Below are 27,295 nucleotides of genomic sequence, written 5' to 3' on the forward strand. Positions count from 1 at the left end.
CCCGTCGGCTAGGTGAAGGTGAGAGTCTCCTCCAGTCGCAGCGGCCAGACCTGACAGGCCAGCTCCGGGCGCAGGGTGAAAGCGTTCGATTCCTGCTCTCTCGATATGGCGCCTCCGTCAGTCTTTTCCGAGGTTCCGCAGGCCCAGCCTGTCCTGGTCTTCAAGCTCACTGCCGACTTCCGGGAGGATCCGGACCCCCGCAAGGTCAACCTGGGAGTGGGAGGTAAGGATGCAGTGCTCTGGAGTGTGAGCAGCTCGGGGAGTGGAGCGGACCCACCCCAGGTCGTGGACATTGTGGGAGAAGCCGAGGCCCAGTGTGGCGCTGCTTGAAGAGGGCGGCGCCGGAGAGGAGGCTGGATCCACGAAGGCTTCCTAAAACCTGCCCATTTTACAGATCCGGGTGTGGAGTCCCTGGAAAGGGGTGATGTGTCCGAGGCCGCACAAACCAGATGTAGCAGCCAAGACACAAACTCAGTCTTTCTGATTACCCATTTTGCGTTCTTTATACTACAGCCTCATAAGAAATGGGGCTGCCGGAGCTTGTAGAGAGAGGGAGAAAAATAGGAAGCCTGATAGGCTTAGGGTTCTGGTTGCTGGGAAATGGGTAAAGGAGAACTTTTAACGCTAGGAAGCTCTGTTCTGGGTCGGTAAATATTTGAGTGACCACTGAGTGTCAATCAACTACCTTATTAAGCTTTGTGGGGGGAGACTGAGGTTTGATTTTTGCCCTTAAGGATTTAAAAATCTGCTGATGTTACACATGCTTTGAGACAGTTTAATGCTGCCCCCAGAGGGTCTGGGGAAATGGTTCTGGCCCTCACAGATGTGGTAGGAATGGGTAGAGATGGTGGAAAGGAGTGAAGTATGGATAGTAGAAGCTTACTTTCCACACATCCTGTCTTCATTTCTTGATTCAAGTGATTCTCATCTGTACCTTGGACAGCTAAGAGCATGGGTCTCAGTTTCCCCATCTGCCAAGAAGAAGATTTGTATTGGAGTGCCTCTCACATTTTTTACCCCTCACCCTCTCTGATGAATTTGTTATTCTTCTCACTGTCATTTGGATGTTTGAAGCCCCACAGACACTTACTTTCTCCGTTTGGATTTTGCCACATGCAAAGCCAGAGGGATGAAAATGGGTAGGATAAAGCCTTATGCTAGGGAATAGACTTAGAATAAAAGGACTAGAAATTGTGGAAAGAGAAGGTGGAATCATTTTGTAGCAGAGTGTGATATGAAGGACGCTCAGAATCAGGTTTCTCATAGATGATGTTTTGTCTGTGCATAGCATTTGTTAAAAAAAGAAAAAAAAGTCGGCCGGGCACAGTGGCTCAGGCCTGTAATCCCAGCACTTTGGGAGACCGAGACGGGCGGATCACGAGGTCAGGAGATGAGACGATCCTGGCTAACATGGTGAAACCCTGTCTGTACTACAAATACAAAAATTAGCTGGACGTAGTGGTGGGCGCCTGTAGTCCCAGGTACTCGGGAGGCTGAGGCAGGAGACTTGCTTAAATCCGGGAGACGGAGGTTGCAGTGAGCTGAGATTGCACCTGGCCGACACAGTGAGACTCCGTCTCAAAAAAAAAAAAAAAAAAAAAAGTCTTCCCTAAGGAGTATGGGGAGGGGTAAGGAAAAATCCATTGAAAAGTGATGGTTTGTTGAAGCTGGTAATTTGTTGAAGCTGGGTGGTGGGTACATGGGCATACGTTATATTATTCTCTCAGCTTTTGTATAGGTTTGAAATTTTTCATCATAAACCTTTTAAAATAAGTCAGTACTACATAGTTTAGTCCATTGAGGGAAAATGATGTTTTTAGCAGGCAACAGAGTGGGAGAAATGTTGAAAGATTGCCTCAAATTGAATTTGAGTGGACACCATTTGGTCTCTTAATTTAAATCCCATCCAAAACCTCCAAGTGTTTCTTTGCAGCCAGATATATACAAAGAACTAGTATTACTGTCAGTGTAAATACATCTTTTTAAAACGTCAGATTTGGCCAGGCGCAGTGGCTCACGCCTGTATTCCCAGCACTTTGGGAGGCCAAGGCAAGTGGATCACCTGAGGTCAGGAGTTCGAGACCAGCCTGGCTAACATGGTGAAACCCCGTCTGTACTAAAAATACAAAAATTAGCCAGACGTGGTGGTGCACACTGGTAGTCACAGCTACTCGGGAGGCTGAAGCAGGAGAATCTCTTGAACCTGGGAGGTGGTGGTTGCAGTGAGCCAAGATCACACCAATTGCACTCCAGCCTGGGTGACAGAGTGAGACTCCATCTCGAGAAAGGAAAAAAAAAGAAAAAATCACGTCAGATTTATTTTATTAATTCAGTTTACCTTTGAACTATCTTACAGGGTTTCTGTGAGGATTAAGTACATTTAAAGTGTTTAGAGCTGTATCTGGCACATAAGTGGGGTTTATGTAAGTGTTAGCTATTATTGTTATTGTTCTGGCATTTCTTTGAGTGATTCTCATAAAAGATATTGAATAAAAATTTTCAGTTCAAGAACTGCAAAATGAACTAATTTATGACATTAGTTTGGAAATAAACTGCTCATGCAGAGAAAAAGCACCCTGACAGCACAGGCCAGAAGCAATGGACTCAGGATTGGAGTCATTGGCTCAGACAGCCACCCCAGCTGTGGTAGTGCCTTTGTCATGTTTTCCAGGAACTCCAGTTCCTTACCATGAGCAAATGATTTATGCATGTAATCTCGTTTAATGCTCACAACTCTGGAGGGTGGTTTATTACTATTACTGTTTAGAGGCAAGGAAGCCGAAGACTGGAGGTGAAGCAATTTGCCCCAGGTCATTTGACCACTGGGTGGTAGAGCTGGGAATCCAGGCCAGGTCTCTCAGACCTCAGAGTCTCTGCCTGCACCTCTATTTCAGGTACCTCCAGGTGGTAGCCAGTACACTGTAGTGGGAAAAGCCAGGAGACCTAGGTACACGCCCAGCACCGTGGTCCAGCAATGTGACCTTGGAAAGGTTATTTAACATCCCTGGGGCTCAGTCTGTTAAATGAGGAGCCAAGACTGAATGACCTTCTCTCAAATTCTACTCTTAAGATTCTACTGTACTAAAAGTCTACTCCACAATTCACTAGCACATTCTATGACTATAGTGTAGGATAGTAATTTTACTGGCCTCATCAGTTGTCTGAGGATTAAATGAATAATTATGTGTGAAATGTGATATGTAAACGAAAAGTGTTATATATAAATGTTATTTTTGATTGTCAATGTGACCCGTCTTTTTGTGGATAGCAGGTGTTTGGATAAGGATCTAATTAGAGTAGAATAAAAGGGCTCCTTCCAGCTTTTATATGTCCTAGCCTTATTTATACACATCCCCAAGTATACCCCTTGTGAAGAAAATGTAATTAATCACTGACCTTAAGGAAGATACTTTTTTTCCCCCAAGTTAAGATAAAACCAAATGGAGGTTATCTAGTTAATATACCAGTGATTTTGGATACGTTTAGAATAAACTACAACTGTAATCTCAAGTCAGTTTCTACTTGGAGCTAGTTTCCCCAGAGTTGTTGTTCTTGCTGTGATGATTTAAATAATTTCCTTATAGGTAAACAGAGGAGAGTATCACATTTTCCACTGCTAGGCACAATGCTTTCTAAGTTGATCATTTTAGTGCTTCTCAAAGCTTCAGACTGAAGTGGCTTTAAGGACATGGGAGATGGATCCAACCTGGTGCAACCTGTAGCAAGAAGTTTCTTCAAAGACTCCAGTCCATTTTTTCATGTGAGCCTAGCTTTCTTTTGGCGCAGATATACTCTGCTAGCTTTAATATTTCTTGTTTTCAACATGGTTTCCTAGCATCTTCAAATAAAATAGTTGGAAATATATACTTTATCAGGTGTTTCTGAGTACCCCTGGCCTTCTCCCTAGTATCCTAGTTGGGCTTTTGAGTGGGGATGGATGAGGGAAGTGGAGATCTTAGGAAGATGAGGGTGATGGTTTGACCATTTACATCTCCGTCTTCTTTCTTCCTTTCCTTCTTGCAAAGCAAGACTGCTGGGCCCACATGGGCCCACCTGTAGACTTTGTGAGTCCCCTAAAAGGGCTTGTACCCAAGAAGAAGACCAGTGGGGCATGGAGCTGGGGAGCATGCTGATAAAAAGGCCCCTGACATGGTCCCAGGGGCCTGCTTGCTTCAGGCTTTCTCTAGACATCTCTTGCTTTTAAAAAAGCACATGGATCCATGAACTGACAGCCTAGCTCTTGTTATCTCTGTGATCCTGGGCAAATCATTTGACTTTTCTGGCCACAGTGGCCAGATCCTTAAAATAGACATCACAGTATCTATTTTGTGGATTGCTATACAAATTAAATGAGAGTAAAGAAATGTATTTAGCGCAGTACCTTGTATGTACAAAGTAGTAAATCCGTGTTATTATTCTGCCCTCAGGTTCCATCAATGTCTTTCTCCATGTCCCAGACCTCATCTCTGAATGTCAGGCCTATAGTGGACACATCCTACAGCTCCCTCAAATTCAGTGTGTTCAAAGCACAACTCATCATTTCTACCTTCCCCTTGATCTTTTCTTTTATCTTCCCCTTGTGTTCTAGAGCTTGGTCCACCCCCCCACCACCACTCACTCATTATCCAGACGTGAGGGAGACCTTGGAGTTAACAGCAGTCCTTTCCCCAGTCCCCTGTCTGTTTATTTGGTCAATAGGTTCTGTCTTTTCTACCTCAAATCTATTTCCAGTGGCACTCCTTTTCTTTATCCCTGCTGCCATTGCATGAATTCAAGGCCTCATTATTTCCCTTCTGGAATATTGCAGTAGCTTTCTACTGCTTCTACTTCTAGTAACTCACCCTTCTTAACTACTGTCTCTGTCCTTCTCTCCGGTTTATTTTCTGTGGTGTCACTCAAATGATCCCGTTAAAATGTGCAACTGTTCATGTCACTCGCTTGCTTAAATGCTTTCAGTGATTACCCATTGAAACTGAAGTTCCTTAAAAGAGACTCCAGGATTCTTTTAGCCACTCCTTAATAGTAATAAGCTAATAATTAATAATAAGCTAATCCTTAATGGATTCCATGTCAGAGTCGTGAAAATGTAGATCCTCAAAGACCTCATGCTCCCCAGGCCTCTGGGGCCTTACACAGGTGTGCCCTCTGGCATGCCCTTCTTCCCTTGTTTACCTTTTAAACTCTAATTCATCTTTCATTCTTCATCCTCTGCAAAATCTTCTTTGACTCCTCAAAGTAGAATTAAAGGCTCTATCTATGCTCTGTGTTTCTTGGAGGGCAGACGGGATCTTATTGTATCAATCTCTGTAGCTTCTACGAGCCAGTGCCTAGCTCATAGTGAGACTTAGTATTTGTTATGTGAATGGGTGAATGAAAGAGTGAATGAGAAACTCAAGGATCCAACAAATAGGAATAAAAATTCTTGGGGAGAGCAGTAATAGTGGTTGCTGATAATGCCTGACCTCACTGCTCCAGTCACCCAAGAGGAATCTGGTTCTGCTTCACTAGGGCAGTAAGGAGAGGCATTGGGAACAAATCTAGAACTTAGCCTGGGAAAAACTGGGCAATGGAGAACTGGCCAGTTTTTTTAGTCACAGTATAGACGCAATGCCTCTCCAACTATCTCCAACCCAAGTAGTAGGAATTTTAGAGTTTCAGAAAATATTCAGTAGTGGTAAGAACAGCAGTATTCCAGTCTTTTCTTTCTCTTTCATATTTTATTTATCTGTAACACATTATTTAGAATGACATATTATCATAAATATAAACATATAGCCTAATAATGTTATAGAATAGATATAACACCCAGACACAGAACTAAAACATAACAGAACTGGTTTTTTATAAACACCCCAAATTTTTGTGCATCTAAATAGTATCCTTTGTAGGTAGTTCAAATATGCTTTTCTTGTTCCAAGATTTCTGGAAACCCCTTTTAGACTGGCTGTCAAGGCATGTAGGACCCACACAAGAGATCATTTTTAAAAATAATTGTTCTCCGTGAGTTTTACCCGGTTTATTCACTCACGCTCTTCAGTGGAGATGATGCAAATGCTATTCCCCAAAAATAATTAACTTTGAAAGGACGAAGATTTGGCACTATCGAGGATATTCAAAATAATGAGATGTGGCCTCTAAAAACAATTCCAAAAGAAGTTTCAAGAATATTTTGAACAATGGTAGCATTGTGATCATAGATAGGTTGATGTGCTTAAGGGACAACTCTTACTTGGAAGTAGTTATTTTGGTACATCTTTGGAGAAACCAGACCAAATCCCAGCTGACGAAGGAAGCTTTTTGAACTTGTTGAGAAGTTTGGTGGACTAAGGGGTATACTATGAATGGTATGAGAGTATTGTGAGTTGGGCCAGGCATGGTGGCTCACGCCTGTAATCTCAGCACTTTGGAAGTCCGAGGCGGGAGGACTGCTTGAGCCCAGGAGTTTGAGACCAGCCTGGGCAACAAAGTGAGGCCCTGTTTCTATGAAAAATTGAAAAAAAAAAATTAGCTGGTCATGGTGGTGAATGACTTTGGTCTCAGCTACATGGGATGTTGAGGCAAGAGAATTGCTTGAGCCCAGGGGGTTGAAGCTGCAGTGAGCTGTGTTCGTGCCACTGCACTCTCGCCTGGGCAACAGAGTGAGACCCTGTCTCAAAAAGAGAAAAAAATATTATGAGTTAGATTCACTAGAGACGGAAGGTAGACTATGAGTGATATGAGAGTATTATTTGATTCACCTACCCAGAGGCATTTGGTCAGTGGCTCTCAGTCCGTAGCCCTGCCTACATTTCTGTTACTAGCTTGAAATGTTTCTCAGATTTGCAGATGACACATTCCTGGAGGGTAGAGTTAGCTGATAGAAGACATTCAAAGCGATCTTATAAAGTCTTTTATTTGCTGTATATCCTGTGACCTAATAAATTAACATTTAGATATTTTTCCTAAGAAAACACTCAGGAATATGCATAAATATGAGCATTTATCACAATGTTTATAATAGCAAATAATTTAAAGCAACACAGTTAATACGTTATATATAAAAAGAAATATTATTTAGCCTCTAAAATGATGTTGTAAATGGTTCATATGTATGAAAAATACCCAACTGCATTCATAATAAGAGAAATGCAAATTAAAACTACTTGATATATTATATTGGCAAAAATTCACTCAGTGCATAAGGCTATGTGGAAGCAAACACTCTTAAACAGTGCTGGTGGGAATGTAAACTGATATAATTCCTGTATCAATTTGGACAATTTGGAAATATTTGTCAAAACTACAAAAACACATACTTCTTAGCCCACCCTTTTGTTTTCCACCCGGCATCTTACAAATATATTTGCATACGTGTGAGATGACATATGTACAGGGTTGTTCACTGAAGTATTGTTTTAATAGCCAAAGATTGTAAACAATTCAAATGTCCAACAAGAGACTGACAAAGTAAAATATGGTACATTCATCAGTTAAGGAATTGTAAAAAGAACAAGGACACTATGTGCAAATGTAAAACAATCTTCAAGTGAAAAAGCAAGGAACACAAAACAGTGTATAGTACGCTGTATGCTACCTTTTGTTTAAAAGGGCATATGTAAGAAGCTGTGTTTGCTTGTGTAAGCATAGGGAAATGCTGGAAGGATATTTAAGAAACTAACAGTTGTTATTTGGGAGGGATTTGATAACTAGGTAGATAGAGGATAGGAATGGGATGGAGACATGCAAACATGTCACCTATTAGAAGAATAGTTAATGAGGAAGAAAAATTCATAATATATATTTAAATGGAAAAAAGCATGTTGAAATTCTATGTACAGTATGATCCATATTTTATAAAAGAATATGGCCATCGAAAATAAAGCTTAGAAGGTTGTGCACCAAAATTTTCATACTCCTTGTCTCTGAGTACTGGGATTATATGTTATGTTAGTTCTCAACACTGCTATAAAGAACTACCTGAGACTGGGTAATTTATAAAGAAAAGAGGTTTAATGGACTCATGGTTCCACAGGCTATATAAGAAACATGGTTGGGAGGCCTCAGGAAACTTACAATCATGGAGGAGGGGTGAAGGGCAAGCAAGCACCTTCACATGGCGGAGCAGTAGAGAGAGCAAAGTGGGAGGTGCTACACACTTTTAAACAACCTGATGTAGTGAGAACTCACTCGCTGTCACAAGAAAAGCAAGGGAGAAATCTGCCCCCATGGTCCATCAACACTGGGGATTACAATTGAACATGAGATTTGGGTGGGGACACAGGGCCAAACCATATCATTCCACTCCTGACCCCTACCAAATCTCATTTCCTTCTCACATTTCAAAACACAATCACACGTTAATTATGTTTATTTTTTATCTTCTGGGCTTTTCCCAATTTTCTGCAATCAATGTGTTGTTCAGTAAACAATAACAACAACCCTAAAATGTGTTTTTTTTTTTTTTTTTTTTTTAAATCAGGGATTAATGTTGGGCAGAAATCAAGAAAATAAAAATCAGAATCAGTCTAAAATTTTGTTTCCATTTCAAAATTACTTGCGTAAGTATAGGCTTATTCTGGACCTAAACATTCAAGCAGAGAGGCAAACGACCCCTGCCAGGAGTCCTACTTGGAGAGATTATTGACGTGGGTGCAAGGCTAAAGCAACTGCCCTGTAAAGCTCTAATCCTAACATAATCATAGAATAGTGTAGGGAAAGAAATTGGTGATGGATAACTCAGAGTGACTTAAAAATACTTTCAGAGGAAGAGGAAATACTTAGAGGTTTACTGTAGAGCAAGATTAAATATTGTGAACCAGATCAATTTAGATCAATGAAAGGGTGAGGCAGATGAAGTGGGATGAAGTTGGAAGGGTAAACACTGGCTGAGGTCAGAATACAGAGAGGATAAAGATGTGTTTAAGTGGGTCCTTGGGTGATTGTGTCACCTGTTGTTGAAATCCTCAGGGCATTTGCTTATCATTTGTCTTATTTCTGCTCTTCTAGGACAGGAGGAGTGGTGGGCCTTCTTCTGCTCCTTCTCCATGTTTGTGTTAAAGGTGCCAAGTTCATGTGGAAGTAGTGCCTAGGCTTTTTCTGGAAGTCTCTTGGGGAGATGCAGAAGGAAGACTGCTGGGCCAATGGCCTAGAGACTTCAATGCAATAGCGATATTGACATGACATTTGCAAGTTGCTTTTTAATTTGCAGAGTGCTTTTCTATGTACTGTCTTATGTGACCAGGCTCTGTGATGTCCCAGTTTCATTTCAGCATTCTACTTTTTGGAGGTCACATAGTTAAGAGCTGTAAGTTCCACAAGGATGGGGACCACATCTGCCCTTATGTTTGCCCAACACCTACCCCAGTGCTTGGCTCAAATTAGGTACTCAGTAAGTGAACGAACTTTTCTCCAATTTCCTTCACTGTTCTGTTTTGACTGGAAGGTGGTGGGATTCTCCCAGTTCACAGTTACACACTCTTACCTTGGATACAGCCTGAGCCTCCTCTGTGTATAACCCTTTTCCATTCTCCAGCATATCGCACCGATGACTGCCATCCCTGGGTTTTGCCAGTAGTGAGGAAAGTGGAGCAGAAGATTGCTAATGACAATAGCCTAAACCACGAGTATCTGCCAATCCTGGGCCTGGCCGAGTTCCGGAGCTGTGCTTCTCGTCTTGCCCTTGGGGATGACAGCCCAGCTCTCAAGGAGAAGCGGGTAAGTTTTGGGTGAGAATGTATTTTCTCTTTAGAAACTGAAAGTCATCCTGTTCTTACAGTTGGTGACTTCCCCTCACTCCACTAGAGGTCCTGCCATTCTAAGAGCCTTGCTGTTTTCTAGACTTACTGGGCCCTGCCATGACTAAGAACCTTTGCCTGGCCCTTCCCTCCACTTGGAATGCCCTCCCTTACTTCTCTAGCTCTGCAGTCCCCACCTCTAAGTCCTTCAAGAGCTGATCAGGGGTCACTTCCACACTGAGTCCTTAGGTATTTTAGGCAGAGCTTGTTGTTTAAGCTCTCTGAGTTATCACAGGACTTTGTTCACAGCTTGGGAATAACAGTACTTAACTGTGCTTACTATAGTGGACAATTTTATAAGTCTTCATCTCCCACAAGACCCTAACTTTCCCCAGAGCAGGGATCATTGCTTACTTATTTACCTTGCAGATTTTCAGCATTTGGCTCTTATCCAGGTACCTCAGATTACAGAGGTTTGGATTCATTCATTCCTTCAGTCATCAGATGCCCACTACTAGAGCCAGGCACTGTTCAGATGCTAGAGCACAGCAGGGACTCAAATATACAGAATCCTCTGCCTTTGCTTTCAGTTTTGGGGAGAGGAACGGACTACAAATGTAATCTTATTGACTATATCAATAAGAAAATGATGTAGTATACTAAAGATGATAAATGCTATGAAAATAGAGCAGGAGGAGGCATGTTAGGAATTCTGGGAGTGGATACAGTTTTAACTAGGGTGGTTATGATAGAAATAGAAATGACATTTGAGCCAAAACTAAAGATGAGACATAAATGAAAGAATGAATGAACAAGAAAACCAGCAGTAATCATTTCTTCCCTTAGATTTTTCTTTCCAGATCCTTTACCCATTTTGTGGAGACCTATTTTCTAGACTCCTCACTCCCTTGTACTACTTTTCCACTTTTAGATCTTAGGATCCAGACAGAAATGTTCATTTTTCATCCGCAGCGTAGTACTGTTTCAGCTTTGAGATTACTGAGCATTGTAGAAAGGAGGGCTCGTGGGCCATAACTCATTGTCACATCATGACATCCCACTCTCGCTTTGATTGCCTGTAGGAGACTTGGGGCTTTTGCTGTGGCTCACATCTTTTCACCACTTGCCGAGACCAGCTCGGACAGGGAGACCCAAACCCAGCGGCGCTAGAGGAATTAAAGACATACACATAGAAATATAGGGGTGTGGGCCGGGCGCGGTGGCTCAAGCCTGTAATCCCAGCACTTTGGGAGGCCGAGACGGGCGGATCACTAGGTCAGGAGATCGAGACCATCCTGGCTAACACGGTGAAACCCCGTCTCTACTAAAAAATACAAAAAACTAGCCGGGCGAGGTGGCGGGCGCCTGTAGTCCCAGCTACTCAGGAGGCTGAGACAGGAGAATGGCCCGAACCCGGGAGGCGGAGCTTGCAGTGAGCTGAGATCCGGCCACTGCACTCCAGCCTGGGCGACAGAGCGAGACTCCGTCTCAAAAAAAAAAAAAAGGAAAAAAAAAAAAGAATTATAGGGGTGTGAAGTGGGAAATCAGGGGTCTCACAGCCTTCAGAGCTGAGAGCCTCAAACAGAGATTTACCCACTTATTTATTGACAGCAAGCCAGTGATAAGCATTGTTTTTATAGATTATAGATTAACTAAAAGTATTCCTTATGGGAAACAAAGGGATGGGCTGAAATAAAGGGATGGGTTTGGCTAGTTAACTGCAGCAGGAGCATGTCCTTAAGGCACAGATCGCGCTTGCTGCTGTTAGTGGTTTAAGAACGCCTTTAAGCGGTTTTCCACCCTGGGTGGGCCAGGTGTTCCTTGCCCTCATTCTGGTAAACCCACAACCTTCCAGCGTGGGGGTTATGGCCATCATGAACATATCACAGTGCTGCAGAGATTTTGTTTAGGCCAGTTTTAGGGCCAGTTTATGGCCAGATTTTGGGGGGCCTGTTCCCAACAACCACTGTCTTCTTTCTTCGTCTAGTTCAGCACATGCTTATGTAGTACCATGTGCCGGATGCCGTGAGAGATGCTGGAGCCACCCAGATGAATGCAGTATGGCTCTGGCCACAGGCAGCTCCTGGTTGCTCTCCTAGTCCTCACAGTGAAGTCATAGTATTGACAAATTGTTATCTCAGACAAGGGTTCTAGAATCCAGCAATCATATGCTGACATGTCTAGCAGTGGCCTGCTCTGTCTAGCTTCATACCAAGTCTTCCTGGATTTCCCTTGTTCTGGATACTCCTGTTTACCCAGGTCCAGTTGCCTGGCTCCTTGAGAAGTCTGTACTTATTTCCTTTGATGTTGTGATTTTCCTTTATAACAAGTACATTCTTAGGCTGTAGGACAATTTGCCAAAAATCAGTTCGCAGAATGACCAAATTGCTGTGTTATTGATTCACCAAAAACTTGTTTCTGTTAATTGCTGATATTTAGAGCAACTTGTGTTTCACTGAAGCCATCCAGTATTTAATATAGTTTTAGGGAGTGATAACTTCTTGAGAATTTGATATTTCAAGTGTCATATATATCATGGATGTCAAGGATTAGTTAATGTGGAGTGGGTTTATCTCTTTTAAGCACATTTTTAAAGTATTCTGACTTTTTGAAAAAATGAATTGGCTTTCTGTAGTGGGAGAGAAAGGGTGGAGTTAAAAGTTGGGCACAGGAAATGAAAAATTATGCCTGGAAATGTTTCCACTGGTGTCTGTCATGTTTCCAGAAGTTAAAACCATGTTCAAGGGAAGTCTTGCTCATATGCTTAGGAAGTATTAGCACTCCAGAGTGTCTTAGGTATCTGAAATGTGAAGTCATGTATGAAATTGACATTCAACTTAGCTGGATGACAAACCTATAAAAAATAAACGCACATTTGTGTTGTATCATCTTGGTAGCAATTTGCATAAAGAATTCAGGTAAGCCACAATGTGGGGGCAAAACTTTTAAAGTAATAGCAAGGGATGAGTGCTCAGTAAAGATCACTGTAAAGAACAGAGAAGTTAGCCCACCAAATCTGACATACACTGAGCATTTTCACCCCAGTGCACTGCCTTCGCTCCTCTCTGTAATGTACAGCTGTGTTTACTTCTGCATCCCCTTGAGTGTCAACTTTGCTTATGTTTCATATTTCAGATAGTATTCTTTCACAGATGCTCACACCTATAAATACAAACAGAACATTGGTGCATAATAGTGCCTATAATTGGTATCATTGCCTTGTTCCTGGCTTAAATGGGGTTTCTGCTAAACGATTTATTGTTTTTAAGCTGACTTATGGGTTGAATGAATTTTTTTCAGTCATTTTCAGGGAATATCCACTGTTTCCTATATTACTAAGCATTTATCTCAGGAATAGCCAAGCTTTTCTTATCTGTTGTGATGATCATTTGGGTTTTCTCTATCTAGCAGCATGGCAGGTTTTATGTCTCTTATAATCCATTCATGGGATGACTCTCAATCAAGGGGGTAATTTGAATGTACTGCTGGATTAATACTGTTCATTAGTGTTTACTTGGGAAGTTAGTATCAAGGTACGAGCTAGGTCTCTCATTCTACTTTTTTCCCTTTTGTTGTCTTTTAGCATCAATGTTATGTTAGGTTCTTAAAAAGATTTAGGAAGCTTTTCTTCTCTAAGAAGAGTTTTAAAACCTTTTTATTGGCCAGGTGTGGTGGCTCACACCTGTAATCCCAGCACTTTGGGAGGCCAAGGCAGGCGGATCACCAGGTCAGGAGTTCGAGACCAGCCTGACCAACATGGTGAAACCCCATCTCTACTAAAAATACAAAAATTAGCCAGGTTTTTTTTGGTGTGGTGGCGCATGTCTGTAATCCCAGCTACTCAGGAGGCTGAGGCAGGAGAATCACTTGAATCCAGGAGGCAGAGGTTGCAGTAAGCCGAGATCGCACCTCTGCAGTCCAGCCTGGGCAACAGAGCGAGACTCTCTCATAAAACAAAAAGCAACAACAAAAAAAACCTTTTTATTATGGCAAATTTCAAATCTATATGAAAGTAGAGAAAACAGTATGAAGAATGAATCCCTGCTAGTATGAGGAATGTATCCATCACCTAGCTTCGACAATTATCTGTATAGGTTCAATCCTGTATATTTCCCTCTACCCCACTCCCTGCCTCCCTGCCTCCCTGCCCTCCACCAAAGCTGGATTATTTAATAGTAAATCTCATACATCTAAATAGATGTTTTAAATTGTTGTAAAATTTTATGACTAATACATGAATACATTCATCTTATTTTTAAAAAAACGACTTACAGATTAGGCCAAAGTCCCTTTCAACCACTACATCCTTGGACCCCTCTCCAGAGGTTGCCACTGTTAGAAGATTGGTGTGTGTCCCTCCTTGTATTTATTTATTTATTTGAGACAGAGTCTCGCCGTGTTGCCCAGGCTGGAGGGCAGTGGTGCGATCTTGGCTCACTGCAACCTCTACCTCCCAGGTTCAAATGATTCTCGTGTGTCAGCCTCCCGAGTAGCTGGGATTACAGGTGTGTGCCACCATGCCTGGCTAATTTTTTTGTAATTTTAGCAGCGACAGGGTTTCACCGTGTTGGCCAGGCTGGATCTCAAACTCCTGGGCTCAAGTGATCCACCTGCCTTGGCCTCCCAAAGTACTGGGATCACAGGCGTGAGCCACTGCATCTGGCTAGATATACTTTTTCATGTGATCTTTTTCTTCCTTTCTCTTCAATCCTTGAGGTAAATTGGGCAACGTGGTTTATGACATTTTTCTGCTGACTTATGCTGAAACCTAATTAGAATTTTGAAGAGGTAAAGTCAAAGATCTATAGGCAAAGATCTATTCTAATAACTACATCATTAGAATGTAGTGACTTGGTCTAGAATGGAAAACCTGGATTTGTGCTGAGCTGTGCCACTCACAGCTGTGTATCCTTTGGGAAAACACGTCTCTGAATCAGTTCCTCATGTGTCAGGGGATATAGACTTGACTTTTGAGGGCATGTGGGCATTGAATGTACGTGAAAGCATTTTGTAAATGATAAAATATAGGAATAGGAAACCAAACACCACATCTTCTCACTTATAAGTGGGAGCTGAACAATGAGAACACATGGATACAGGGAGGGGAACATCACACACCAGGGCCTGTCAGTGGTTGGTTGGCAAGGGGAGGGAGAGCATTAGGACAAATACCTAATGCATGCGGGGCTTAAAACCTAGATGACGGGTTGATGGGTGCAACAAACCACCATGACACATGTATACCTATATAACAAACCTGCACATTCTGCACATGTGTCCCAGAACTTAAAGTAAAATAAATAAATAAATAAAAAGATAAAATATGACTTTTATTGTTGCCTATGTTAGGTCACTTTAAGATGAGAGAAAGCCGGCCAGGTGCAGTGGCTCACACCTGTAATCCCAGCAGTTTGAGAGGCCAAGGCAGGTGGATCACAAGGTCAGGAGTTCGAGACCAGCCTGGCCAAAATGATGAAATCCCGTCTCCACTAAATATACAAAAAATTAGCCAGGCATGGTGGCGGGCACCTGTAGTCCCAGCTACTCAGAAGGTTGAGGTAGGAGAATCACTTGAACCTGGGAGGCGGAGGTTGCAGTGAGCTGAGACCATGCCACTGCACTCCAGCCTGGGCAACAGAATGAGACTCTGTCTCAAAAAGAAAAAAAAAAAAAAAAAAAAAGAGAGAGAGAGGAAGCCAAGGAGAGGAAAGTAGTATTCATGCATCACCTCTGTTTTGTTAGAATGTACTTCTAAGGATTAATAAGCCTGAATTCTAGAGATGAGGAGTAGTACAGATTGATGTCAATGACAAGTTAGGAACACTGTTTTAGAGGCTTATGCTAGAGGGTAAGTTTGATCTTAGGATGGGTGCTGAAGAGATAGGTTTGCCTTCTAAGGCATGTGCATGCATACACGCGCGCACACACACACACACACACACTGTGGCCTTGGTGTGTCCTCTACCTCTGTATTCAGAAAGGAAGCTTCTTCTAGTGTCAGACCTCCTGGGTTGAAGACTGGCACTCCTGCTCAGTAGCTGGTAACTTTGAGCAAGGTTCTTTACCTCTCTCAGCCTCAGTTTCCTCAGTTGTAAACATGGGCAAATCATAGTACCTTTTTTATGTAGTTGTTGTAAGGTTTTGATGAGATAATATGATTAAAAGGCTTAGCACAGAACAGGCACAGAGTAAGTACTCATTATTACCTTATTTTTATAAATATTATCTAACCTTACCATTATCAGCGTGTGACCCTATTTCTTCTCTTTCAGGTAGGAGGTGTGCAGTCTTTGGGGGGAACGGGTGCACTTCGAATTGGGGCTGATTTCTTAGCGCGCTGGTACAATGGAACAAACAACAAGAACACACCCGTCTATGTGTCCTCACCAACCTGGGGTGAGTTTTTCAGCTGAAGTGAGAGGAAAAACAGAACCAGAGAGAATTATCCTCATGACTCTCCCTGGTTACACAGAAAATGTAATCCAGCCCTGGAACAACTGACCATTGGGAATGGTTTGAACAGTGGGTTATGGCAGTGCATGAGAAACCTGCTGCTCAAAATCAAGTTAAGAATACTCTTTCTCAAGACTCTTGGTAGACTTGTATCTACCAAGGCTATGTTGAAACTCCCCAGAGGAGGCATAGAATGTAGATGCAGGAAGTATCATTGTAGTAGAATATAAGTCTGGCATTAATGTGACTGGTTGAACTTGTTCTTGGTTACAGTCATTCCTCTACATCTTAACCCCCAGCCTGGATGATTCCCAGTGGACACTGAGCCTGGGAGGGCCCTGGAAGCTGACTTGCATCCTTTCCACTCATGCCTCCTAGTGTTTGTAAAAGTGCTTAACTTTTTACTCCTTTGCATGCAGAGAATCACAATGCTGTATTTTCCGCTGCTGGTTTTAAAGACATTCGGTCCTATCGCTACTGGGATGCAGAGAAGAGAGGACTGGACCTCCAGGGCTTCCTGAATGATCTGGAGGTGGGTGATTTAGAGGAAAAAGTAGAGAATTGCATGGTGTCAGGAATAGCAGGCAAAGTCTTTGGACCAGTTGCTAAGTGAAGGGGTCTGAGACACCTTCCCCACACCAGATGGTGGTTTCTGACATAGCACATAAGAGAGAGGGCACAAAAGAGACATGAAAGAGTGACAAGAATATGATTGCCCTTTGCCCTCCATCACTGACTGATCTGCTGCTGTCTCCCAGTATTCCCGTCAGTGTCAGAGCTGACATAGCTTCCTTCTCCTCAGAACGCTCCTGAGTTCTCCATCATTGTCCTCCATGCCTGTGCACACAACCCAACTGGGACCGACCCAACTCCGGAGCAGTGGAAGCAGATTGCTTCTGTCATGAAGGTAACTGCCTCTTCTGAGCATCTCTTAAAAAATAGTATGTTTTCTTATTTAATGTATTCAGAAGTAATACCTGTTTGCTGTTTGCTGAGGAATTAGGAAAATGGGAAAAGTCCAAAGAAAAAATAAGTATTAACTGTAAATTTTATTACCTAAAGAAAGACACTGTTAATGTTTTGGTAGATGGAATGTCAGACTCTGTGTGTGTGTGTGTGTGTGTGTGTGTGTGTATGTGTGTGTGTGTCTAGTTTTATATATATATGTTTTACAAAGATGAGATCATTTTGTCTGTACTGTTTTTTGCAACACAATTTGTTTTTCATTTTCACTTCTTTATATACACGTCATTGAATATTTTGCAGCATCATTTTTCATAGCTATATTATATTCCTTTCATGGATGTGTCATATGAGGGATGGGGTAAATCATCTGATGAATATTTAGGTTTACTTCAGATTACTTGATCTGATGAACAATTACATAACAAAACTTCCCTTTATGATTTCTTTGGCGTAATTTCTAGGTGGGAATTCCTAGCTGAAAGTGTGTCTATTCTTCGTTAACGAGTCTGTAGAATACTTACTGAGGAACTGCTGTGTATTGGGCACTGTGGGAATACAGTATTGAACGGAGCAGATGCAGTCCCTACCCTCAAAGACAGACAGCCTGTTTGTGGAGATGGACGAGTACTAAGGCAGCTGCGATACTGTGAGATAGCTGTGTTGATGGTGTTATATGGGGTACATAGTGCAGACTTTGGGCAGTGTATATGTGGGAGTTGGGGGTTGGTGGCAGGAACCTTCCTGGAAGAAGTGGTTTCCATGTTGAGTCCTGTAGGATGGGGAAGAGTTAAGAAGGCATCAGCAGACAGGCGTTGACAGGGAAGGGATATACTCTGCAGAGGGCAGAGCATAGTCAGAAGCCCCAGGCAGAGATCATGGGGAGTGTGAGAGATGAGGCTAGAGTGAATAGGGGCGGCCTCTGTACTGAGGCTTAGACTTTATTCTCAGGGCAGTGGGGAACCACTGAAATCTTGGATGTCGGGGAGTGACATGATCAGATGTGCATGATGTTAAGGTCACCCTGATGTCACAGCGGGGAATGGATCAGAGAGAGGCAAGACTAAACAGGCTGTGGGAGCAGTTAGGAGACCGTTGCCATAGCCCAGGTAGGAGTTGATGGTGACCTGGATGAAGTAGGTAGCAGTGGGGACACTGAGATGCAAAAGGATTTGGGAGCTCTGAAGAGACAGGACTGATAGGACTTGGGGGGTGCCAGGATGTGGGGGATGAGCTGTAGAGGAGTCATCCTGGGCTAGGAGTCCAGACACCTCCCAGTCCCGCCTAATCAAGATACACCTAAGAGATGGGAATCAAAGTATAACCAAAGGCTTGGACAGTTCTAGGGAGGGAAGCGGTGTCCACTCAGAGAGCCCAGCTGTAGAAGCAGATTCCCTGTGGAGAGCTCTTTGAGGAGATGAGTGACAAGAATGGAGGCTACTCTGTTCCCTTCCTCTTGAGTACCTAGTAGAATAGCCTTGAGGTTGTGAGGAGCCCTGGGGATACCAAGCCTACACTTGACTAAGGCTCTCACGCCAGAAATTTACGGAGGAGAATCCACAACGTAGGACACTGCCTCCTTGCATCAGAAGTAAGCCCTGTTTAAGCTGAATTGGGATACTCTAGGACAATGTACTTTTAAAAAGTAAAGTTTACGGAAAAGGTTGCACTTGCTGGTTGTAGAGAGAAATGGATGTAAAGTGGTGTTTGGGTGCATATAGTCAAGAAATAGGAGAAATGGACAACGTTTGAAATTCCCTCCAGGCATCAGCTGGAGAAGGAAGGCTGGTGTCTGAGGTTGGTGCCAGAAGGATTTCCTGCCTTGACTCACTTTCCTTCCCTGCAGCACCGGTTTCTGTTCCCCTTCTTTGACTCAGCCTATCAGGGCTTTGCATCTGGAAACCTAGAGAGAGATGCCTGGGCCATTCGCTATTTTGTGTCTGAAGGCTTCGAGTTCTTCTGTGCCCAGTCCTTCTCCAAGAACTTCGGGCTCTACAGTGAGTGCTCTCCCGAGGAGTTACAGCCCCATCTCCCCGCATCACTCCCCGCTTCGGCAGCCACAGCTGATTGTGTTCCCTCTCTTTAGATGAGAGAGTTGGGAATCTGACTGTGGTTGGAAAAGAACCTGAGAGCATCCTGCGAGTCCTTTCCCAGATGGAGAAGATTGTGCGGATTACTTGGTCCAATCCCCCCGCCCAGGGAGCACGAATCGTGGCCGACACCCTCTCTAACCCTGAGCTCTTTGAGGAATGGTAAGGGGCTCCCAGTTTGGTGGGCCAGGGGGTGGAGAGTGCAGAGCAGTAATTGTCCCAGTACCTTTAACTGGGTCTCTTCCTTTCATTTTGGCAGAAGCAGGATCAAATTACGTTAACTTCTTTGACTCTCAGATATTTGTAAAACGGTCTGATACCTACCTCACATGTGCATAACACAACACCTGGAAGAGAGGAGGGGGCACTCGGTGAATGGTAGTTTTCCCCAATTTCCCCTCCACCCAGTCTTCCTCCCCATAAAGTTTGAAAACCCAGGAAGGCATTCCCAACAGAATAGAATACCCAGCCTCTAGGCAGTTTAACAGTTTGGGAGCTCTTGGTTTTTATCTGTAACTTACCTACACTTTATCTTATTTTAGAACAGTGATTTTATATAGTAGCTACATCTGCAATCTCTATTTAATAAGTCCTGATGAAACATATTACCCCATTAATATCTATAGCAGCACCTCGGTGAAGCCTGAGTTGAAACGTGAGTGTATTATGGCCAGTATACCCAAGACCAGCACTAGACTCACTAGGAAATGTAGTCCTTTCCTTCTTCCCCCTAAGTGTCTCTCTCTCTGGTATGTTCATCCACCCATCCAGACATCCACATGCCATAATAGGCAGGTTATGATCCCATTGTCGGCTGTCATTTAAATTACGGTTTTTAAACCTATGTGTTTTCGGGTACCATCTTTCCTGTCTGGATTGGTATTTATGTCACTGTCCATGCTTCAGGAAAGGTAATGTGAAGACAATGGCTGACCGGATTCTGACCATGAGATCTGAACTCAGGGCACGACTAGAAGCCCTCAAAACCCCTGGGACCTGGAACCACATCACTGATCAAATTGGCATGTTCAGCTACACTGGGTTGAACCGTAAGTGGCCCCCACCACCTCCAGCACATGTGTGCATGTAGACACACAACATTCCTTTCAGTCGCTGGCCTTGAGCTCACCTTCACGGCCTTTGCCTAATTGGGTAGCCATTGCTTTGGACCAAGACAAGTTAGGTTTTCTTACGGTGTCCCACGGTCTCGTAAACTCTTTGGGTCTCAGAAGAGTATTGTGGTCTGCCCTGCTGACCCACAGCCAAGATATTTCCATTTTTGTGGGCTGGAAAGTGGCTCAGAGCCAGCCAGTAGGTAACAGGATTGGTAGCTGGGAGCCTTAATTTATGAAAGGTTCTTATAAATGCTCAGGTACATTTTGGGTTTGCCTTAATCCTGAATATAAATATGTATGATTATTCAGAGACCTGATTTCTTAACAGATCTTTCCTATTTCTAGGTATTATCCTCAAAAAGGGGTTACAAAGTTGTCTCTGCATTTCATAAACAAGAACCTAGATTGGGCTGGGCGCAGTGGCTCACACCTGTAATCCCAGCAGTTTGGGAGGCCAAGGCAGGCAGATCACGAGTTCGGGAGATCAAGACCATCCTGGCCAACACGGTGAAACCCTGTCTCTACTAAAAATACAAAAAAAATTAGCTGGGCATGGTAGCGGGTGCCTGTAGTCCCAGCTACTCGGGAGGCTGAGGCAGGAGAATGGTGTGAACCCGGGAGGCGGAACTTGCAGTGAGCTGACACCACGCCACTGCACTCCAGCCTGGGTGACAGAGCTTGACTCTGTCTCAAAACAAAACAAAAAAAGAACCTAGATTGGTGGTTGGAATTAAAGCTGATTGAAAATCTAGTAGGCGGTCATGCGTGATCTTGGTCGGTTGTCAGTAGGGCACATCTGCCATCTGCAGTCCCATCTGATGACAGAAGAGGCATTTCTTCTTCTTTTTTTTTGAGATGGAATCTTGCTCTGTTGCCCAAGCTGGAGTGCAGTGGTGTGATCTCGACTCACTGCAACCTCCACCTCCCGAATTCAGGCGATTCTCCTGCGTTAGCCTCCCAAGTAGCTGAGATTACAGGCGTCATTTCTTTAGTAATTCCCACAGTGCAGATGTGGCCACTCACCTGTGTGTCCCAGTGACTCTAGGGAGGGATGTGTGGCTGGCTTGGTTTGTAGGTATAACAGCAGAGGCCGTGGGGAGGTATTTAACTGGGGCCATCACAGTGCCAGCGTGAAGTGCTCTCAGAAAAATCCAAAGGAAATAAATATAAATGAAAGTTAATAGAGCTTGTATTGTGGACCCCTCAAAATACTTTGGGGTAAAATGAAGCTACCTAAGAAAGTAAAGAAATAGCTCAGTTAGCTGTAGATGTCCTCTTCACTGTGGAACGGAGAATTAATTCACTCACAATTGTAAAAATATTATAAGTAACAGATTAATAATCTTTAGTAGTAATAGTCTAAAAGCTCACAATATGGGAATGTCTCCCTATAAAATATCCATATATTCCCATTATCCACAGGAGGAAATTAGTTTTATTAATATTATGAATTGGGAAAATGATGAGAATAGAACTGTGCTTATAACACAAAAGTTGTATTTTTAGCACTTGACATCATTTGCCCTTACTAAAAACAGGGGTTTTGTTTTCCTCCCAACTTTTTTTTTTTTTTCTTTTTGAGACAGAGTCTTGCTCTGTTGCTCAGACTGGAGTGTAGTGGCACAATCTTGGCTCACTGCAACCTCCACCTCCTGGATTCAAGCGATTCTCCTGCCTCAGCCTCTCAAGTAGCTGGGACTACAGGCATAAGCCACCACACCTGGCTAATTTTTGTATTTTTCGTAGAGACAGGGTTTCACCATGTTGACCAGGCTGGTCTCAAACTCTTGACCTCAAAGTGATCCACCTGCCCCGCCTCCCAAAGTGCTGGGATTATAGGCATGAGCCACCATGCCCGGCCTTTTTTTTTTTTTTTTGAGACAGGGTCTCGCTCTGTCACCCAAGGTAGAGTGCAGTGGTGCAATCTCGAGTCATTGCAACTTCCACCCCCTGGGCTCAGGTGATCTTTCCACCTCAGCCTCCGAGTGGCTGGGACCACAGGCATGGACTACCATGCCCATCTAATTTTTTTGTAGAAACGGGGTTTCACCATATTGCTTAGGCTGATCTCAAACTCCTGAGCTCAAGTGATCTGCCTGCCTCGGTCTTCCAAGGTGCTGGGATTACAAGCGTGAGCTACTGCACCTGGCCGGAAAAGTTTTAAACATACAGAAAAGTTGGAGGAATTGTACAGTGAACTCCCATACACTCGCCATCTAGTTTCTACAATTCTCACATTACAATACTTCCTTTGTTATCTTTTTTCTGTCAGAATGGGGCTTTTAACCTGGAGTCCCTGGATGTACTTTTAGGAGAACTGTGAAGCCCCTGAAATGATGTTTAAAAAATTGTGTATGTGTATTTTGGCCCTACTCTAGGGAAAGAGTCCATAACTTTTACTGGCTTCTCAAACTCTGACACTCCCTTCTCTGAAAAAGTAGAAAGGCCTCATTTTTACTAAAACAAAACCAAAAACCAGCGTAGGAGCCGTTACCCACTGCCTCAGGGCACAGGTTTTTAGAAACAGTGGTGCACCCGGGGCTGTGCTGGCTTGAGGCTCTATCGCCTTGGGTGACCAGTTCACACAGGTAAACCACTTCTGAAGCTTGCTTTGTTTGTTTGTTTGGAGGGGTCAAGGGAAAACTTACCCTTTGCCCTCTGAAAGTTTGCTGGAAATCAGCTGACAAAAGGCAGATTAATAGGAGAAAAGTCATACAAATTTATTTATTTATTTTTGAGACAGAGTCTCACTCTGTTGCCCAGGCTGGAGTGCAGTGGCAAGATCGTGGCTTACTGTAGCCTTGACCTCCCAGGCCCAAGCAATCCACCCACCTCAGCCTTTGTAGTACCTGGGACCACAGGCATGTGCCGCCACGCCCGGCTAATTCTTAAGATTTTTTTGTAGAGACGGGGGTCTTATGATGCCCAGGCTGGTCTTTAACTCCTGGGCTTGAGCAATCCTCCCTCCTTGGCCTCCCAAAGTACTTGGATTACAGGCATGAGCCACTGTGCCTGGCCAGCATGCAAGTTTATTAACTTGCACAGGTGTCTTACAAAATAAAACTAAAATAAATGGCCAGATGATTGATGCTTTTATATCATCTTGGGGTTACAGAAAGAATGGAAGCTTGGAGCTTGGCAAAACAGGTTGTGGCAGACAGAGAAGAGAAGGCCTGGTTAGCAAAGGTGGTCTTGTTATATTATGTAGATAAGTCACAGGTAGCAGCCCTCAGAGAAAATAGCTGATAACGGTCTATTTCTTTTAGACCTTTAAAGGCATCAGACTCTCAGTTAATTTCCCCTAGATCTGGACAAGGGAGGTCCTCAGAGAAAGTCTAGCTGCAGCCATGCAGATTTTCTCTACAGATACAGATCTCTCTCACAAAAGACAGCTTTGCAGGGCTACTTGTGTATGTAGGCCCTCTGAACAGCCATCTCAAAATATGTCAAAGTATATTTTGGGGTGAACTGTTTTGGTTTCCCTCAAGGAGCCCTGAGTCCAGGGTCCAGAGTTTTTACTTCCATAGAGAGGCAGTGTAGCGTCACAGTGTACAGCCTGGACTTAAAATCCTGCCTGAAAATCCCACATCCACCACTGACCAGCTGTGCGACCTCGGAAGGCCATTTAACGTCTTTATGGCCTATTTATAAGACGGGCACGATACAGTTATTATCAGGATGAACTAAGATGCAGTGCTTAGAACACTGCCTAGCACATAAGTGTTTGCTCCTCTGATTATGATGATTTTATTATTATTCCATTTCCTCAGGTTGGTGGTATCTTAAAAGTACTAATTACTTCAGCAGTAATTCACTAATTTTTTTTTTTTTTTTAATTTTTTGAGACAGAGTCTCACTCTGTCACCCAGGCTGGAGTGCAGGGGTGTGATCTCGGCTCACTGCAACTTCCTCCTGTTGGATTTCAAGCAATTCTCCTGCCTCAGCCTCCTGAGTAGCTGGGACCATAGGCACGTGCCACCACGCCCAGCTAATTTTTGTATTTTTAGTAGAGACTGGGTCTCAGCATGTTGGCCTAGCTGGTCTCGAACTTCTGACCTCAGGTGATCCATCTACCTCGGCCTCCCGAAGTGCTGGGATCACAGGCGTGAGCCACTGTGCCCAGCCAAATTCACTAAAATTCTATCAATGGATTTGCCAAATAGCAAAACTGCTCTAGAGACTGTTGTATAAAGGAAGTACAGGTAGTCTGTTCTTACTCATATGTGATACATTTCTGCAAACATGGAAAAACTGCTGCATCTGCGAGAGAGCTGAGAAATGAACAGAAGTCTGATGGTGCCGGGTCAGAGAGGTCTGTGTCATTTCTCAGCTCGTTGGTTAATTCACACAGTATTGATCAGGTACCTCATGCCTGGGGCCTTGTCCAGTGTACTGTAAATATGAAATGTCAAAGGGAGGCTGCTACGGGTGCTCAGTGTTAAGTCCAGGTTAGGGAAGAACCAAAGGAAGCACTTCATAGCCAGCGTTTCATAACGCTGTCCATCTGATGGTTGTTTTTAGTTGATAGGGGTGTCCTGGTGGATGTAAATGTATAAGGCTTGGTTGGAAGGCAATCCCAGATTAAAATTCCCATCAGTAGTAGCCATATTGAATTTTCTGGGGCTTCAAAGGTGAACTAGTAAGAGTACTTTCCAGAATCTAGTGAGTATATTTTTCTGTTTGTCAGTTGGTCAAAAGAGCGCCTTTTGTTTTGCTTCTCTCTGTTAAGGGGAAAGAAGGAAAGCTGTAATTGCCATACAATTGCTGAGCCTCCACTGCTTTAAGGATCCCCTCTGCTCTGATTATGTCTCCTTTTGGTTTTCAACAGCCAAGCAGGTTGAGTATCTGATCAATGAAAAGCACATCTACCTGCTGCCAAGTGGTCGAATCAACGTGAGTGGCTTAACCACCAAAAATCTAGATTATGTGGCCACCTCCATCCATGAAGCCATCACCAAAATCCAGTGAAGAAACACCACCCGTCCAGTACCACCAAAGTAGTTCTCTGTCATGCGTGTTCCCTGCCTGCACAAACCTACATGTACATATCATGGATTAGAGACACTTGCAGGACTGAAAGGCTGCTCTGGTGAGGCGGCCTCTGTTTAAACCGTCCCCACGTGAAGAGAACATCCCTTGAGACGAATTTGGAGACTGGGATTAGAGCCTTGGGAGGTCAAAGCAAATTAAAATTTTTATTTAAGAATAAAAGAGTACTTTGATCATGAGACATAGGTATCTTGTCCCCCTGGCTAAAAGGCAGGAGTATTGCGTGTGGCAACCACGTGCTTCTGTGTGGTGTTTGACTCTGTACAAAGTCTAGTCCCAAAGATCAAGTTGTCTGAAGGAGCCAAAGTGTGAATGTGGGTGTCGGCTGTGGCATTAAACTCATCATCTCAACCCGGAGTGTCTGGTCTGCCTGCTCTTTCTGCATGGTTGTGTCCCTAGTCCTAAGCTTTGGTTCTTTAGGGCGACTGTGTTAAGAAGGATATTTAATCATGACACACACATATTTAACTGAAACAGAAGTTTGACCAAACAGTATTCACTCGTGATGTGTGTAGTGCGTTCTATTTTTGAGCCATTCTACTGTGTTCTACTTCACCTAAAAAAGTAAAATAAAAATGTTGATGAAGACCCATGGACTTGATTTTGTGACCATTAATAGGTTGTGACCCCCAGTTTAAAATGAATGCTTTCGAGGGTTTTACTAGTGGCTAAAGGAATAGCTTCCTTCAGTGAACTACCATATAACTCCTTGGCGATTTTGCGGGCTTGTCATTTGGAGGCCAGCTGTCTTCTTATGTTACTTAAGAAACTGGACTTCTTGGACTTGTGAGAGGGGATGACATCACTTAGGTTGATTATAGAACATCAGCCTGTCCCCTGCTGTCAGAGTCCCTCCTGGTTTATTGAAGCAGTTAGAACCACAGAAACATAGATCACAATTTTCAGAGTCCAAGGGCCACTCCAAGTGGCCATTTTGTAGAATTTGGTGGGGTTGGATGTTACTTAACATAAGAGGTCTATTATTTGGAGTTTTTAAATATTTAAAGTTAATTCTTGTGATTTTAATAGGATCTGCCACTTTCTAGGACTCATCTGGGTTGTTAGAAAATCCTACAGTCCTGAGGGATGATTGGGGTCTTAGAAGTCATCAAGTCCTGCCTCTCCCCCAGTGACATAGTCTCTCCCATATGTCTCTGACTCATCCATTTAAATTGGAGGGGTGGTGGTGGTGGTGATGGATTCTTTAAATACCTGGTGAGGCATCCCATTCTGCTGGTGGAGCCTCTTAATTAAAAAAAGAGGCTCATTTACCTTTAGCTCATGGTGAAAGTTCATCTACCTTCAACCAGAATTTGATCTTTGTCCCACTCCCTTGCCCCTCCTTTCCTTCCTTTAAACCACAGATAGTAAATCTACTGGCATTTCTAATCTACCACCTTTCAAGTATTTGAAAGTAGCAGTTGTCATTCCTTGTTGACACTTTTCCATGTGAACCGCCTCTCCCCCACCACTTTTGTTTCTGCACAGGATGTGGTTTCCAGATCCTTCCCTGTCTGGCCGGAGCCCTGGGAGTCCTTCAGAGGGCACTCACTCTGCCAGTGTGTGGTTGGGCTGGTGGAAGTTCATGAGTGAACGTGATTAGATGCCCTCCCACCCATCTCTTCATAGCCTTCTGAACAAATCAGTCTTTGTTCTCCTTCCAATTTAAAGATGCTTGTCATTAGTAAGGGAAGGCAGCCAATAGAGAAGTCGAAGGATTCTACCTTCTGTCAATCTGCCATTCTCTCCAAACACTTTAAACCACTCATTCTCCATGGGGATGATACTGCCTCCATGGGGACGAAAATTGGTTCTTTGGGGGCAAAAAAAGCCTGAAATACTAAAATGTCGCCTTCCAAAGTGCAATCCTACCTGACCATCTTATTAGTATTTAATTTCTCTTGTTAGGGAA

The 27,295-nt window shown here is 43.4% G+C and overlaps 1 protein-coding gene across 1 annotated transcript; it reads left to right on the plus strand.

Moving 5' to 3' along the window:
• LOC105478419 (glutamic-oxaloacetic transaminase 1) lies at window positions 1–25,971 on the plus strand. Its single transcript, XM_011735691.3, has 9 exons — window positions 1–223; window positions 9,512–9,693; window positions 15,986–16,109; window positions 16,586–16,698; window positions 16,969–17,073; window positions 18,976–19,126; window positions 19,216–19,381; window positions 20,126–20,268; window positions 25,163–25,971. The coding sequence occupies exons 1-9, from the start codon at window positions 106–108 to the stop codon at window positions 25,300–25,302; spliced, it is 1,242 nt and encodes a 413-aa protein (XP_011733993.1). The 5' UTR covers window positions 1–105; the 3' UTR covers window positions 25,303–25,971.
• Window positions 25,972–27,295: the final 1,324 nt, after the last annotated feature.

Source organism: Macaca nemestrina, chromosome 9 (assembly GCF_043159975.1).
Source record: "Macaca nemestrina isolate mMacNem1 chromosome 9, mMacNem.hap1, whole genome shotgun sequence".
In the NCBI taxonomy this organism is placed as follows: domain Eukaryota; kingdom Metazoa; phylum Chordata; class Mammalia; order Primates; family Cercopithecidae; genus Macaca; species Macaca nemestrina.

What these genes read in the sequence shown, in the direction of transcription:
- LOC105478419 (XM_011735691.3), top strand. Translation starts at nt 106, where the DNA reads ATGGCGCCTCCGTCAGTCTTTTCCGAGGTTCCGCAGGCCCAGCCTGTC. An exon ending in TGTGTCCTCACCAACCTGGG is followed by an intron (nt 16,110 to 16,585) that starts GTGAGTTTTTCA and finishes CTTTGCATGCAG; the next exon opens with AGAATCACAATGCTGTATTT. An exon ending in CCTGAGCTCTTTGAGGAATG is followed by an intron (nt 19,382 to 20,125) that starts GTAAGGGGCTCC and finishes TCCATGCTTCAG; the next exon opens with GAAAGGTAATGTGAAGACAA.